The 15,629-nt window shown below is 38.0% G+C and overlaps 1 protein-coding gene across 1 annotated transcript in view; it reads left to right on the forward strand.

Annotated features, from left to right (window-relative positions):
- The first annotated feature begins 5,206 nt into the window (after positions 1-5,206).
- Positions 5,207-15,629, forward strand: part of LOC140714924 (uncharacterized) — a 91,260-nt gene continuing 80,837 nt past the window's right edge. The window contains exons 1-27 of the mRNA XM_073026593.1: positions 5,207-5,256; positions 5,846-6,061; positions 6,162-6,305; positions 7,092-7,248; positions 7,341-7,368; positions 7,462-7,570; positions 7,683-7,775; positions 7,925-7,988; positions 8,091-8,189; positions 8,893-8,996; positions 9,306-9,444; positions 9,789-9,907; positions 10,000-10,149; positions 10,246-10,416; positions 10,520-10,820; positions 10,920-10,993; positions 11,169-11,256; positions 12,309-12,426; positions 12,523-12,646; positions 13,071-13,207; positions 13,311-13,566; positions 13,659-13,901; positions 14,011-14,187; positions 14,279-14,424; positions 14,806-14,896; positions 15,003-15,392; positions 15,501-15,627. Of these exons, the coding sequence (XP_072882694.1) occupies positions 5,861-6,061; positions 6,162-6,305; positions 7,092-7,248; positions 7,341-7,368; positions 7,462-7,570; positions 7,683-7,775; positions 7,925-7,988; positions 8,091-8,189; positions 8,893-8,996; positions 9,306-9,444; positions 9,789-9,907; positions 10,000-10,149; positions 10,246-10,416; positions 10,520-10,820; positions 10,920-10,993; positions 11,169-11,256; positions 12,309-12,426; positions 12,523-12,646; positions 13,071-13,207; positions 13,311-13,566; positions 13,659-13,901; positions 14,011-14,187; positions 14,279-14,424; positions 14,806-14,896; positions 15,003-15,392; positions 15,501-15,627 (3,850 nt within the window). The 5' untranslated portion in view covers positions 5,207-5,256; positions 5,846-5,860. The remainder of the gene's footprint in view (positions 5,257-5,845; positions 6,062-6,161; positions 6,306-7,091; positions 7,249-7,340; positions 7,369-7,461; positions 7,571-7,682; positions 7,776-7,924; positions 7,989-8,090; positions 8,190-8,892; positions 8,997-9,305; positions 9,445-9,788; positions 9,908-9,999; positions 10,150-10,245; positions 10,417-10,519; positions 10,821-10,919; positions 10,994-11,168; positions 11,257-12,308; positions 12,427-12,522; positions 12,647-13,070; positions 13,208-13,310; positions 13,567-13,658; positions 13,902-14,010; positions 14,188-14,278; positions 14,425-14,805; positions 14,897-15,002; positions 15,393-15,500; positions 15,628-15,629) is intronic.

A 15,629-nucleotide genomic window follows, 5' to 3' on the forward strand; every position in this document is an offset into this window, starting at 1 on the left:
GGGCCTGCTCCACCACTCGATCATGGCTGATCAACTCCATTCTCCAAGACCCACAAGGTCACAAGGAGTACAAGCAACTTCACTCAGACAGAATAGGGTAATTATAATCAGAATCAGGTTCACTGTCACTGACATATGTCCTGAAATTTGTAGTTTTGCAATAGCCGCAGTACAGTACAATAATAAAAACTACTATAAATTACAATAAGAATATATAAAACGTAAATAGCAAGAAAAGAGAACAAAAGTGTTCCTGGATTTATTTTATTTTGCGATACACTCAGGAGTAGGGTTCCTTTCGAAACAGAACCCTTCCAGCTTTAAGCCACACCACCCTAGCAAACCCCAACAAGCCCAGTTAACCCTAACCTAATCACGTGGCAATTTTACAATGATCAATTAACCTACTGATATGTCTTTGAACTGTGGGAGGAAACCAGAGCACCCAGGGAAAACATACGCATTCCACAGGGAGGACGTACAGACTCCTTACAGATGCTGTTGGAATTGAACTCTGAACTCCAGAATGCCCCGAGCTGTAATAGTGTCTCATGCTAATTGCTGTGCTACCGTGGTGCCCTGGGTTCACAGACTACATGACAAAAGATCCAGGCCAAGGGCTCTGCTTCTTTTCACAGCAACATTGAAAAGCCTCTTACTTAATTTATGAAGTTCTCCACTGGTCCAGTAAATCACTTATATACTTGATAAAGCCACACAATGTGTGCACCTGGAGGTGAAAGATTAATTGCCCCATTAATAAACTACACTCTTCATCATACATGAATGAAGATTAAGCAAAGCAGAAGATCTGAATGCTCATGAGGTAGAACAAGCTCAGATCTAAGAACAAATGTGTTAGCTTGTTTCCTTTTAACTATATTGAATAGTGGAGCAGGAATAAAGGGTCAAATGTCCCATCTCCTGCTACCAGTAATATTGTTTGACAAACTGGCATATGTGCTCTTGTACCATTAAAATAATAGCAGTAGGGGGCAGCAATGCTCTCTCCTTCCTCTATTCAGAGAGAAAGTCAGTTACTGTGAGGAACGGGGCGGAAGTAGCCACTTTCTACTAGAATCCTGTTGCGCCTGGAAATTGTCCTGGTCCTGCTGCACAAGACCTCCCTCTTGTTGACTAGGATTTCCATGACCATGTGATTAAATATTGAAGTTTACTCCCTTTTCCCTGTATTCTATCTCTCCTGCAAGGCAGCAACAACAAAGTGTGTGTTTTTTAAAATATAATTTCAGGATCTGGGTGCTCATGAAAGGCCAACATTTTTGACCATTTCTAATAAGCCTGGAAAGGGTGCTGGTGGATCACCTTCTTGAATGGTGTAGTCCTCCTGATAAAGGTATTCCTGACTGCCCTGTCTATTTACACTAAGCAACAATGGATCAGCTATTTATTCCCATGCCAGGGTAGTGTATTACTTGGAAGGAAACCTATAAATGATAATGTTGACATACACCTGTTACTCTTTCAGTGAAAGATCATGGTTTGGAAGGCACTGTTGGAATACCTTGAGAGATTAACCACAGTGTAATTTGTAAATTGGAACACATTGCAACCATCGTAGGGGAAATGAATATTTATGATTGACAGAGTGCCAATCAAGTGGACTGCTTTACCTTGGTCAGTATTGAACTTCTTGGGATTGTTGGTACTGTATTGCACTCATGCAGACAACTAAAAGTTTCCCATTTCACCTCTGACTTGTGTATTGTACATTGTGTAAATGCATTGAGGTGTAAGGAGGAGAGTCATGCACTATAGCATATCCTCTCAGCAGCTCTTGCATCTATGGTATTATTGGTTGCTGGTCCAGGTTGGGTTACTTAGTTACATAACAATTTTAACTCCAGGATTTTGATGATGGGTGGGGTCAGGGTAGGATTTTCTGATGGTATTGTCATTGAGTGTCAAAGGTAGGTGGTTAGATCTCTGCCCTGTTGGAGATGGTCATAATCCAGTATTTCTGTAACATACCACAATTCCGTCATTGCCAGAATGTTCTCCAGGTCTTGCTGCATGAAGGCATGGATTGCTTCATTTCCTGAGGAATTACAAATGGAATTGAATATTGCATAAGCATCAGTAGACACCCTTACTTCTGACTTCATGATGAAGTAACTTAAGAAGCTGTGCCTGAGATTTTATCCTAAGAAATTCTTGCATATTTGCATTGAGACTGGTTTGAATGACCTCGAATAACCAAATGTTCCTCATTTACACATGGTGTGGTTGCAGCCAATAGAATTGCCTTGCCTTTGGTGCCAAATGGTGCTGTTAGATCTGGACATCAAAGAAAGAATATCAATGAACACCTGGCATCAGACCCACTGTCTAAACCTGTTGTCCCATTTCTTACCACCTGCACTAACCTATTCCAGATATGGATAACTAACTGATGTGATTATCCACAACAAACAGTTGAGACTCCAATGTGTTTGTAGCTTCCAGGAACTGATTGATTTTGACAGCTTACCGCTGTCTAAGGCTTTTAAAATTGTTTTATAAAAGTTATTGATGTACAGAAATCTATTAACCAGTCAAAAAGATTTGAATAGTAGCAAAATAAAAAAGTACTTGAAAATAAAAAAGTTGAAATTCATTATTAGCATTTTTCAAATGCTAATAAGTAAATAAAGCAGTATTATCAACAAGATAAAGCGCCTGTCTTCTTCTAAGGGGTTGAGAATGATTTCATTCTTATGCAAGCCAGCTTTGAATAAAACAGGGAGCCCAATGAAAACTAAATCCAATCCCTCTTCTCAGCTCTTGCTGCTGGGCCCAGCTCTAAATGTGGATGAAGAATGGAAGATCAGATGTGGTAGCATCTGATCTCCAGCTCATCTTGCACTTTCTGCATTTGATCATGGATACACAAATGTGTTGTAGATCACTATAGGTTTATCCAGAACCAACCATTGTCTATGCTCAGTACATGCCTTTATGCTTTCAAGGCACAATGTTATTTGACTTAGTGTGGAAACTTAATGTTGTGATAGTGGAGACCTTGGGAGGAGATATAGATGACTGGTCAACTCAGAATCTCTGGCCGAAAATAGTTTCAAAGAATTCAGCTTTGCTTTTTGTATTCTGTCTTATTAGGGATATGAGATTTTTCAGGACCTTCTCTTGTTGATCATCATTCACAAACTGATGTGGTACTAATAATTGAGAATAGGATTGTTCACGAAACATCTTTAGGTAATTCTTCAAATGACCATCATGATTCAGACCTGTAGGTTTGGGATTGTGTGCTCCATGTCTTGTTTGACCCTTTCATTATTTACCATGAATATATTCCTGTGAAATTATCTTAGCAGTTAAACTTGCTTCAGGTATGCCCTTTAAATTTCTTCATGGATCATCCTGGCTTGATGAGAACCTTAGAATAATGAATATCGTCAGAGTGTGAGATTCAATATTAAATGTGGAACATATTTTTACTATTTTAAGCATCTGCACAGTCTTGTGCATGCTCAGTTTTCAACCAATGTCTGTGATCTAAATACGGTGGATCCCGGTTAATCGGGCCATTGGTATTGGGACGACTTAAAGAATAAAAACTAAATCAAGAAAATAACCAAGAGTCTCTTTGTTTATTTGGGACAATATTGGGGCAGTAGATTTGTCGAAAAGTTTTAAACTAGAGTCAGTCTCGTGCACTTGTGTGGCTGTTAGACATTGCACCATGATTAGAGCAATCAGTTTTAAAATGCATGAGTTGCTGGTGTTGCATGAGTTCGGAAACAGCCCTATGCCCCAGATAAGCGCATATGGTTCCAAATAAACGAAGGGAATCCCCGGTTATTTCTTCGATTTAGCTTTTGTTCTTTTGGTTGTCTCAAATAAACCGATGGCCCAATTAACCGGAATTCACTTCCTTTTTATTTCGCTTCACAATGCTGACGTTTCCTTAGCAAAAACGATGGGAGTTGTATTTTTTCAGAGTGCAATCCTCCAAGAAGGCTAAGTTTTCCAAAATTTGAAGTTATTTAGAGTTCCACAGTGCAGTAAAGTTGCTGCACTGATAACATTGCATAACTTACATAATAGCTAGCGTACACGTCGCATTGATACTCCAAGAATCAAAACCTAGAGCTTCTAAATATTACTCCCCTTGTAATTTTTTTTCACCGGAAAGTTTTTAGCCAACATACTCGGTCTTTCACCGTGTGAAACTGAGAATTCTGAAATACCGTATGTTCCTCATTCCACTCTTTTATGTATACTGCCCATTGAAAGTATCCGGTCTTACCCTAATGTTGATTAATCGAAAAGCTCGGTAACTGAAGGCAAATTCAGGATGCGCTTGAGCAGAAAACCAACATTCCCTCTAATCCTGACGGAATGGTTCCGACACCATGGACAGATATGAGCAAGAAATACAACGCTCATAAAGACATTTTAAATGTGTGAAGATCGTACTCTTGCAGTAAATATTAATAACCAGTCGATTCTTTTTTTATGAAGTGTTCATGCCATACGAATAAAATTGATAATTTCTTAATTCATTACTTATGATTGGTTGATAGTTTTCTTACATTTGCTTTCGGCTATACCTCACTGGCTTCATGCCAACACTTTCTTTCTCCCCATATGGTTTGACTGACAAAGCATCCTTAAAATAACTTCATTTGAGAAAGCAAGAGTTGACGGATTAAGCAGGTTTGATGATGAGACCTTTGTACGCCAAATATAGAAGGCTGCTTTGCTGCGCCAGCGAAACACTGTCTATAAAGATGCACGAGGAACGTCGGCGATTAGCCACGGTCTCAGCTCCGCCGTACGTACTGAAGGTTATGTCGCTGCTTTTCTCATTAACAAAAATGCTGCGCTAGTGTTTTGCGACTTAAGCCGTTGTGTTATTGCATTAGTTTAACATTCATAATAGGTCGTTATCTTTAGCGTTTAGTGAATTTAATATAAACTGTTTTAAAAAATAACTGACTGGCAACTGCAGTTTGTGAGTATAACCGATGCAAGGCTAATGTTTTATCTACCAGCCGAACTCAGCAGGCCAGGCAGTATCTATGGAAAAGATTAAAATAGTCAACGTTCCGGACCGAAACGTTGATTGCTTACTCTTTTCCATAGATGTTGCCTGTCCTGCCGAGTTTCTCCATAATTTTGGGTTTCTAGCATCTGCAGATTTTCTTGTGTTTGTAATGTTTCATCTATATTTATTTTCTAGTGCGCCTATTGCAGAAGCCTTTTCTTCTTTTTGGTGTGGAGATTATCGAGGTACGGACGAGAGAACAACGCTATTGTTCAAATATAGTATCGATTTGGGTTAGGGCCAATTATATTCAGGGCACCTTTATATTAAAGGCGTTCATAACTCGGAAAATAAAGATCGGTTCTTACGACGCAAGAAACTGGAAGGAAGATAACTGTTGTACTTTACATCCAATTTTGAGGGAAGGGATTTAGAAAAATAGAGTGAACAAGAGCATTCATTTCTTGATTGAGATTGTAAATCTGCACAGTCTTAACCTATTCTAATTAACAGCTGGAAAACTCATGGTTATCAATCCATGAAATCCACGAGTCTCAAATGTAAATTTTGATTCACAGATTGCTCACTCAATGACCAAAGCGATCCTCGAAGCTTCAAATTGGGTATATATTTGCCAGGTAGAAAGGAGTAACCAGTGCCAAAATATGTTAACCTCAAGCCGGACTGGGCCAAAGATGGGCAAACTAAGGGGACATCTTATGGAAAGGAGGGGAAAGGAATGTCAAATATTAACCGAGATGGTTTAGAATTTAGCGTCTATGTTTGTAATTGGATCGGAATTGCAGCATTTTTAACGGTGCACCTGTGTTGCAGCAATAAACCGAAGCCATGGGGGATGCGGAAATGGAGGTGTTTGGAGCGGCGGCGATATACTTGCGCAAGCCCGACAAAGAAAGGCTTGAAGCGCAGAACCGACCGTTCGATGCTAAAACAGCCTGTTATGTCTTCGAACCTAAAGAACTGTACATGAAAGGGTCAATCAAGAGCAGGGAGGGTGGCAAAATCACCGTGGAGACTATAGACAAGAAGGTCAGTTGAGGAGTTGAACATGAAGACATCATCCTGAAACGCTTCATAATGGCGACATTGCCTTAAATAACATTTTTGTTGTTGTTCCTTTTTTACACAGACTGTGACTGTCAAGGAGGACCAAGTCTTCCCAATGAATCCTCCAAAGTTCGATAAAATCGAAGATATGGCTATGTTGACCCACCTGAATGAGGCATCCGTGTTGTTTAACCTCAAAGAACGTTATGCAGCCTGGATGATCTACGTAAGTATAACAGTAGACTATCATTATCCATAGACGGTGTCCATTCCTTGACACAGCGTCTTATTAGATCCATGCCCCTACCCAAAATCCTGCAAAAGCTCTAACATAACAATACCAAATCCTAATTAAAATGACCATGAATGCAATTCCTTCACTTTTGAGTGCATCCAAAATGCTAACAATTCTCTTTGCAGAAAAAAAACGATTTCACTTTATATGTGATTGCTTTATAGATTTGCAGCATGTATATTCCAGCATTAAGCCAAATCCATTAAGGATTTATAAATGGACTTGTTGGAAGAGGCATATTTGCCCAAGTCTAACAATGGAACTCCTTCTGCATAAACATAGTCATCTTCACTGTGGACTGCTTGCCACTTCCATTAAACCTGTAGTAATCTTGCAAAAACCTCTTGCAATTGCACCCATTGTTTGCTCATAACTTACCTTGTAATTCTGAACACTTATTGCTGTCCACCTTGCTGCAGTACATGTCCCCACGTTCCATTCAAATAAACTTATTTTGCTTCTCAAAACGTTTTGTAAAGATAGATGAAAAGAATTTGACACAACAGTTGTATCTTAAATACCCAGTAATGTATGCAGTTTTAGCAAAAGTTACTGTACATCCCATTACTCTGTTTACAAAATCAAAGACTGTATGTTCATTACCAGTTTTTCATGACATAGCAGACTCTTGCTCTTGTACTCTTTTCATTGCAAAAATAAATGCTTAAATCTGTAAAGAAGGAACCTTAATTTTAAATACATTTTGTCTGCCTTTAGACCTATTCTGGGTTGTTCTGTGTCACTGTGAACCCCTACAAGTGGTTGCCTGTATACAACGTTGAGGTTGTGACTGGCTACAGGGGCAAGAAGCGTCAGGAAGCTCCTCCCCACATCTTCTCCATCTCTGATAACGCTTATCAGTTCATGTTGACTGGTAAATAATCCCTTTTTCCGGTATTACTGTTTTTTTCCTAAAATCAAAATCATGACACAAATTCATGTATCTTTTGATTCTTTCTCTTACAGATCGGGAAAACCAGTCGATCTTGATCACGTAAGTTTTTTGTAGTTTCTTGTTGCTTTTTGAAATCACTTTATTATTTGTACCACAGTTGTTGAGTTCTTCACGCTATGCTCTTGTCTTCAGCGGAGAATCCGGTGCCGGCAAGACTGTGAACACGAAACGTGTCATCCAGTACTTTGCATTGGTCGCAGCTGCTAGTGAATCTGGCAAAAAGAAGGAACCAACTGGCAAGGTACAGTTAGAAATAATTTCACTGATATCTGAAACTTTTCGTTGCTTAGTTGCGATCTCCTTCTTCACTCAGTAACTGCTCCAACTCCTGGTAACCAAAACTATTTTTACAGGGGACCCTGGAGGATCAAATCATCCAGGCCAACCCGCTGTTGGAAGCCTTCGGTAATGCCAAGACTGTGAGAAATGACAATTCGTCTCGCTTTGTAAGTATCTTCAAACTTTCAGACTGTTGCAGCCAATATATGAAATTTATTAACTATCCAGTTTAACAATAGAAAGGTTTCAACAACATTTTATTGTGCATGTTCTCTGACATTGTTTCATCGCTGACTTGAATATCTTTCACATCAAGGGTAAATTTATCAGAATTCACTTCGGTACCACGGGGAAACTGGCTTCTGCTGACATTGAAACTTGTAAGTGTAGTGGAAATGGAAATGCAAATATTGGTTGTAAATCAAATTGCTGTCATGTTGGTCTGTTCTATACTAAATCTACATTTACTCATAACTCTGCAGATCTACTGGAAAAATCCAGAGTGACATTCCAGCTGAAAGCTGAAAGGAGTTACCACATTTTCTACCAGATGACATCTAATCACAAACCTGAAATTGTTGGTAAGGTTCAAAGTTTTTGAATGTTGACACATTTATATTTGCATTAACATGTGAAAGATTTGTGCCAACAAATTTCACTATATAACCATTCCCCTGTGCTCCCTTCCTCCTTTGTTTTTCCTTATTCTTGTAGGCTCTTTACCCCCTCTCTTTCCCCTCCCCTCACGGCTGCCCTATACTTCTCCTTTCTTCCTTCTTTCTGCTTCTCCATCTCCTTTCCTTTATTCCAGTCCTCTCCTAATCAACTCTATCTTCTGCCCTTTGCATCTTCCACTTATCATCTCCCATCTAAGTTTCTTCCTCCATTCACAACTATTCATCTATCACCTGCCAGTTCATGCTCCTACCACTCCCCTTACTTGTTTATTCTGGCTCTGCACTTGCTCTTTCCAGTCCTGTCAAAAGGGTTGGGTCTGAAACGTTGACTGCTCATTTCCCTCCATTGATACTGCCTGACCAGCACTTTTACCTGTTGCTCCAGGTTTCTAGCACCTGCAGTGTTTCTTGTACACACTACTTGCAATGCTATTTTTCACACAGTCTTTCAATAATTCGTTACTGCGTCATTTTGAAAACTCTCATCTAATTCAATTCAACAAGCTGTTTGAAAGGAAGAGACAAAATCAAATGACATTATTATATAACTTGTGGCCTTTCATTTGGTACATCACAATTCCACTAACAAAGCATTTGTTTTTGGCAGAGGCTTGTCTCATTACCACCAATCCCTATGATTACCCATTTGTCAGCCAGGGTGAAATCAGTGTTCTCAGTATCGACGATAAAGAAGAATTAGTGGCAACTGATGTGAGTACTTACAACATAGCTTCATTTACATCTTCTTGACTAATGCTTAGTTAATTTTTCAAATATTGTATATCTGGATCCAATAATTGTAATCCACTTCACTAATCAAACAAGTTGCGTTAAAAGATCAAAAAATAAGATAATCTAATTTATAAATCTTTAATTTATAAAATATTAAAATCTGTGAAAAATTGAGCTAAAACATGTTGCATGAAGATATGTCAAACTACACAAGCTTTGCTAACAATGCTGAGAAAACTTTTATGTTGGTATTTTTGTTGGATGCTAAATCTGTTGTTTGGTGTACAGACTGCCATTGATATCCTGGGCTTCAGCAATGATGAGAAGTGGGGCATCTACAAACTCACTGGAGCAGTAATGCACTTTGGAAACATGAAATTCAAGCAAAAGCAACGTGAAGAGCAGGCAGAGCCCGATGGCACAGAAGGTAACACTTTCAAGAAACACATTCAATTTCATTATTTACTAAATTTAACATATTCCAAATCAAACTTCAGCCTGGTTACCATTTAATTTCTTTCAAAGTCTAAAGCAAAAAGGTAATGAATTTGTGTTCAAGTGATTTGCAACTTTATTTTTGGAAATATTCTGGGAAGTATTCTCTATGTTTTGTGTGTTGGTGCTTGGTTGTACAGCATAAACCAGGTAACTCATTTTAAATACTAAATGTGCAGAGAATGTTTGGTTAGAAAATTTGATGAGCAAGCACAGTAGTAACATTGATTCATAGCTTTAGTATTTCTAACATGCTTGAATACTCCTTTGTGTTAGATGCTGACAAAGTTGCTTACTTGACGGGTCTGAACTCAGCAGATTTACTAAAGGCATTGTGCTTTCCACGAGTAAAGGTTGGCAATGAATTTGTGACCAAAGGTCAAACTGTTCAACAGGTACAGTTATAAAAATTTCAAGTAAAATGTTTCTGTAAATACTTGGAACAGTGGAATTTCCAACAAGTATTGACTATATTATTTCCTTTCAGGTGTATAATGCAGTTGGTGCTCTTTCCAAATCCATTTATGAGAAAATGTTCTTATGGATGGTCGTCCGTATTAATCAACAACTGGACACAAAGCAGGCCAGGCAGTATTTCATTGGTGTGCTGGATATTGCTGGTTTTGAAATTTTTGATGTAAGTATCAGAAACATAAACATTGATTTGAATATGTTTTAAATTAATAACAATTAAATGTTACTAAGTATCCCTCATATCTTTCTATGTGTGCAGTTCAACAGTCTGGAGCAGTTATGTATCAACTTCACTAATGAGAAACTGCAACAGTTCTTCAACCACCACATGTTTGTTCTGGAACAAGAGGAGTACAAGAAGGAAGGAATTGAATGGGAATTTATTGACTTTGGTATGGACCTGGCTGCTTGCATTGAACTCATTGAGAAGGTGGGTAATGCCATAGAAGAAGACAGTAATGTGAATTGAATATTTACCAAGCATTATATTAGAGAAAATAACATACAAGTGATAAATACTGTGATTTCCACAGCCTATGGGCATCTTCTCAATCCTTGAAGAGGAGTGCATTGTCCCCAAGGCCACAGATTCTTCCTTCAAGAATAAACTGTATGATCAGCATCTTGGTAAGTCAAACAACTTCCAGAAGCCCAAACCTGCCAAAGGAAAGGCTGAAGCCCACTTCTCACTGGTCCATTATGCTGGCACTGTTGACTACAATGTTAACGGCTGGCTTGATAAGAACAAGGATCCACTGAATGAAACTGTAACTGGGCTGTTCCAGAAATCATCAGTGAAACTCTTGGCTCATCTCTATGCTGCACCTCCCGAAGGTAAACTTCTGATACAGAGTCATTAGCAACAATTACTTTGCCAACATTTCTTCCTTCCCTTTCCTAGTGTTTAGAACAAACAACTATGTTTTTTTATAGGTGAAGGTGGTGGTAGCAAGAAAGCAGGCAAAAAGAAGGGTGGTTCCTTCCAGACAGTATCTGCTCTGTTTAGGGTAAGATTTTGTTTATTTCAGTCTATATTGAAGTATGTCTCACCATAATTGAATTAATTTACAGAATACTGATTGAATGTAGAAAATCAATTAAATGTAGAACAGCTGCATGTGATTATGTTAAACACCATAAGAGAAAAAAGAGATTAAAGTCAGTTTGTTATTCATATCAAAGGAAAACTTGGGCAAGCTGATGACTAACCTGAGAAGCACACATCCACATTTTGTGCGTTGTATCATTCCCAATGAAACAAAGACACCAGGTGAGTTTATTTCATGTAATGTAAGATACAGCAAAAAGTCAATACAGGTTGAGTACCCCTTATATGAATTTCCAAAATCCGAAAACCTTTGAAACCTGATTTCTTTTGAGCATTGACATGACATCACAAACAGAAAATTGCACTGGGAAGTCTCTGCGCATCAGACAGTTCTAAGGAGTGACTTCTCATATGTAATGAACACAAGTTAATGAAATATAGAAAAACAATGCATGAAGTGAAAAATGAAGATCTCTATCATGTATTGTCAGTGTCAGAGTGAACATATGCTGCTTTATGGTATGCTGATCTTATCATGACAAACTGAAAATTGAACGTGATTGTGAATATTCAGCAGGCTGGTTGCAGAAATTTAAGAAACGGCACGACATTAAAATTTTAAAGCATCTGCTAATTACTAAAATCTAGCACCAGAACAGTCTACAATGCTGATTGTTTTTACACCTTACGTAACAGAATTAAATTAAATTTTAAAGGGTCACTGATGAAAATCCAACACCAGAACAAGTCTACAATGCTGATTGTTCTTATACCTTACATAAAAACTAATAAAAATACCGATAGTGTTCTGTAACACTTTAATCAAAACATGTTTCGTAGGTGGAGACTGAAAGTCTACCATTGTTTGTAGTTGTTCAACACCTCAGTCAGGTATTCTCTTGATGTTGCTGTGCTGCTTTTGTGACCTTGCACACATTATATTTTCATTGCATTACTGGTATGTAATAATCTTTACTGTTAAGTGCAATTGTGTAATTAACAAGTGTAAGACAAAGCCTGCTTACCGGTAGCACAAAAATTCAGAGTTGGAAATGATGGTGATCCCGAGGTATCTCATTATATATTCCAAAATCCAAATCCAAAACACTTAAAGCCCCCAGCATTTCGGACAAGCTGTACTCAACCTGTATTTTTTTTCCATTCAGAGAAAATAATGCATCTGAAACAGGTAATGGTATTTATTTGTTTTACATTAAATGAAAAGATCAAACCAATCTGTTGTTGTATTTTAATGGTCATTTAAAATCCATCAGGTGCCATGGATAATCACCTTGTCATACACCAGCTGAGGTGCAATGGTGTGCTGGAAGGTATCAGAATTTGCAGAAAGGGGTTCCCAAGCAGAATTGTCTATGGTGACTTCAAACAAAGGTAAAAAAAATCTTAAAGTCTACACAGTAGTTTTCCTGTCCATTTAAATATTCTTTTAAGAAAACATTAAAGTATTTTTTTCTATTAATAAAATAGATACAGGATTCTCAATGCCAGTGCCATTCCTGAAGGTCAGTTCATTGACAGCAAGAAAGCGTCTGAAAAGCTATTGGGATCCATTGATGTAGATCATACTCAGTACAAGTTTGGACACACTAAGGTAAATATACTTCAAAATAATTATACAGTTTTGAAATAAGAGGCTGATATTAATAAATAGTTTCTCAAGGGAAAACTGGTCTGAATGAAAGAATATTCACACTCTCCACTGTTCCAATGATGACCAAACTTAAAAAACATACTAACCCCCTTCACATAGACAGTCATCTGTCTAGGATAGGATCACAGAGTGACAAGATAATTACTTTCCAGTCTTTGAATTCAGTTTTCTAACAAGACGAGCCTTTTTACCCATCCCTAAGCCTTTCAAAAGTGGCCTTTTACTCCTGAAATGCCACGTTCTCCAACTGATGTAATCCATATGGTGATTGTTATAGTCATTCAGATAGATATTAGGAATACCAACAATTTAAATGTTTTTTTATGAACCATGTAAATAACATGAGAATTTATGTCCTTTTAAGGTGTTCTTCAAGGCGGGTCTCTTAGGCTTACTTGAAGAGATGAGAGATGAAAAGTTGGCAGCACTCATTACTCGTACTCAGGCTATATGTCGTGGCTTTTTAATGAGAGTTGAGTTTCAGAGAATGATGGAAAGGAGGTAAATACTTATTTATTTGCAATAAACCATTTATACATTAACATCACAGTTTACTCTAAAAAGGGAAAATTGTTCTAACCTGTTCGTTTCACTTTGCCTTTAGGGAAGCACTGTTTACTCTGCAGTACAACATCCGCGCATTCACAAATGTCAAACACTGGCCTTGGATGCAACTGTACTTCAAGATCAAACCTCTTCTGAAGAGTGCTGAAACTGAAAAGGAAATGGCAAATATGAAAGAGGAGTTTGAGAAAACTAAGGAAGCGCTTGCCAAATCTGAAGCCCGGAGGAAGGAATTAGAAGAGAAAATGGTGGCCCTTATACAGGAAAAGAATGATCTCCAACTTCAAGTCCAATCGGTATCTACATTGACCACTTTTGTATTGTTATGCATGTGTACACGTTACAAAACACATGGCCTGGTATAATTCATTGTATCATTTTATGACAGGAAAGTGAAACTCTGGCAGATGCAGAAGAAAGATGTGAGGGACTGATTAAAAATAAAATTCAGCTGGAGGCTAAATTGAAGGAAGCTAATGAAAGACTGGAAGATGAAGAGGAGGTAAATGCTGAGCTAACAGCTAAGAAAAGGAAACTGGAGGATGAGTGTTCAGAACTGAAGAAAGATATTGATGACTTGGAGCTCACTTTAGCCAAAGTTGAAAAAGAGAAACATGCCACTGAGAACAAGGTATCAATGGGTGGTTTTGATGTCCAACTAATATACAACATACAGAATACTCCCAAAGGTGGGAACTGCATGTTATAAAACTTTGTTCATTTTTGTTTGCTAAATGTAGGTTAAAAATCTCACTGAAGAGATGGCCAGTCTTGATGAAAGCATCGTTAAGTTAACAAAGGAAAAGAAAGCGCTCCAGGAGGCCCATCAGCAGACCCTGGATGACCTCCAGGCTGAGGAAGACAAAGTCAACACTCTGACCAAAACAAAGACTAAATTGGAACAGCAAGTTGACGATGTAGGTATTCAAAATAACATTAAATCATGTGACTTTCAGAAATCCTTTCTTTGAATTGAATCTTGATAAAATAGTATTTTGCTTTTAAAAGCTTGAAGGCTCTCTGGAGCAGGAGAAGAAATTACGCATGGATCTCGAGCGTGCTAAGAGAAAGCTTGAAGGTGACTTGAAGCTGTCACAAGAAGTGATAATGGATTTGGAAAATGACAAGCAACAACTGGATGAAAAACTAAAGAAGTCAGTATTTAACTTCTCAGCAAAATCAATCTTTGTTCCAATCCATGGCTTAAATTACATAGATTAGCATATAGAACTTGCTAATCAAAACACAGGCCCTTTAGTCAAAGGTTTTATATTACTTTGAGGATGTATATCCCAAAACATCTGTGGTAGAACTAAAAAAAAAAGTCCTGTCATTATTTAAAACACTGAACATTCTTGTAGTAAGTAACAATGTACTAATAGGGAATTAAGATTTACTTGAAGTATGTATTATTTATCACACAATTATTGCCTCAGTATGTAAGAGAAAATATTAAAAAGACTGAATTTGCTAATATGACAGAACTTCTTTAACAGATTAGTTTAATTTATATCTTTTACTCTTTCTATCGAAAGGAAAGAGTTTGAAACCAGCCAGCTTCAAAGCAAAGTTGAAGATGAGCAGGCAATGGCTTCCCAGCTGCAGAAAAAGATCAAAGAATTACAGGTGATGTATATATCTAGTGAATTTATCAACACCACTTAGTAAAGGTCATGAGTTTGAACTCATATTACTGGTTCTGTCATCATAATCAGTGCATGTTTATCTTAAGGCCCGTATTGAGGAGCTTGAGGAAGAAATTGAAGCTGAACGTACTGCTCGTGCTAAGACTGAGAAACTGAGAGCTGATCTTTCTCGGGAACTTGAAGAGATCAGTGAACGACTGGAAGAAGCTGGTGGAGCAACTGCAGCTCAGATTGAAATGAACAAGAAACGAGAGGCAGAATTTCAGAAAATGCGTCGTGACCTGGAAGAATCTACCCTCCAGCATGAAGCCACAGCTGCTGCTCTTCGCAAGAAGCAGGCTGACAGTGTTGCAGAACTTGGGGAACAAATTGACAATCTGCAACGTGTGAAGCAGAAACTCGAGAAGGAAAAGAGTGAGCTGAAGATGGAAATTGATGACCTTGCTAGCAACATGGAATCAGTGTCTAAAGCTAAGGTATAGCAAAAGAGGACACTAACTACTACACATGTAGAATTAATTTTAACTTGTAAACTGTGTACAGGTTGTTTTGCATCTTTTCAAAACTGATTGTTTTGGTTTTAGGCAAACCTTGAGAAAGTAGCCAGGACACTGGAGGACCAGGTCAGTGAAATGAAGACCAAACATGATGAACATCAACGTTTGATCAATGACTTATCAACTCAGAAAGCACGTCTTGCAACAGAAAATGGT

The sequence above is a fragment of the Hemitrygon akajei genome, chromosome 22 (assembly GCF_048418815.1).
Source record: "Hemitrygon akajei chromosome 22, sHemAka1.3, whole genome shotgun sequence".
Lineage (NCBI taxonomy): Eukaryota > Metazoa > Chordata > Chondrichthyes > Myliobatiformes > Dasyatidae > Hemitrygon > Hemitrygon akajei.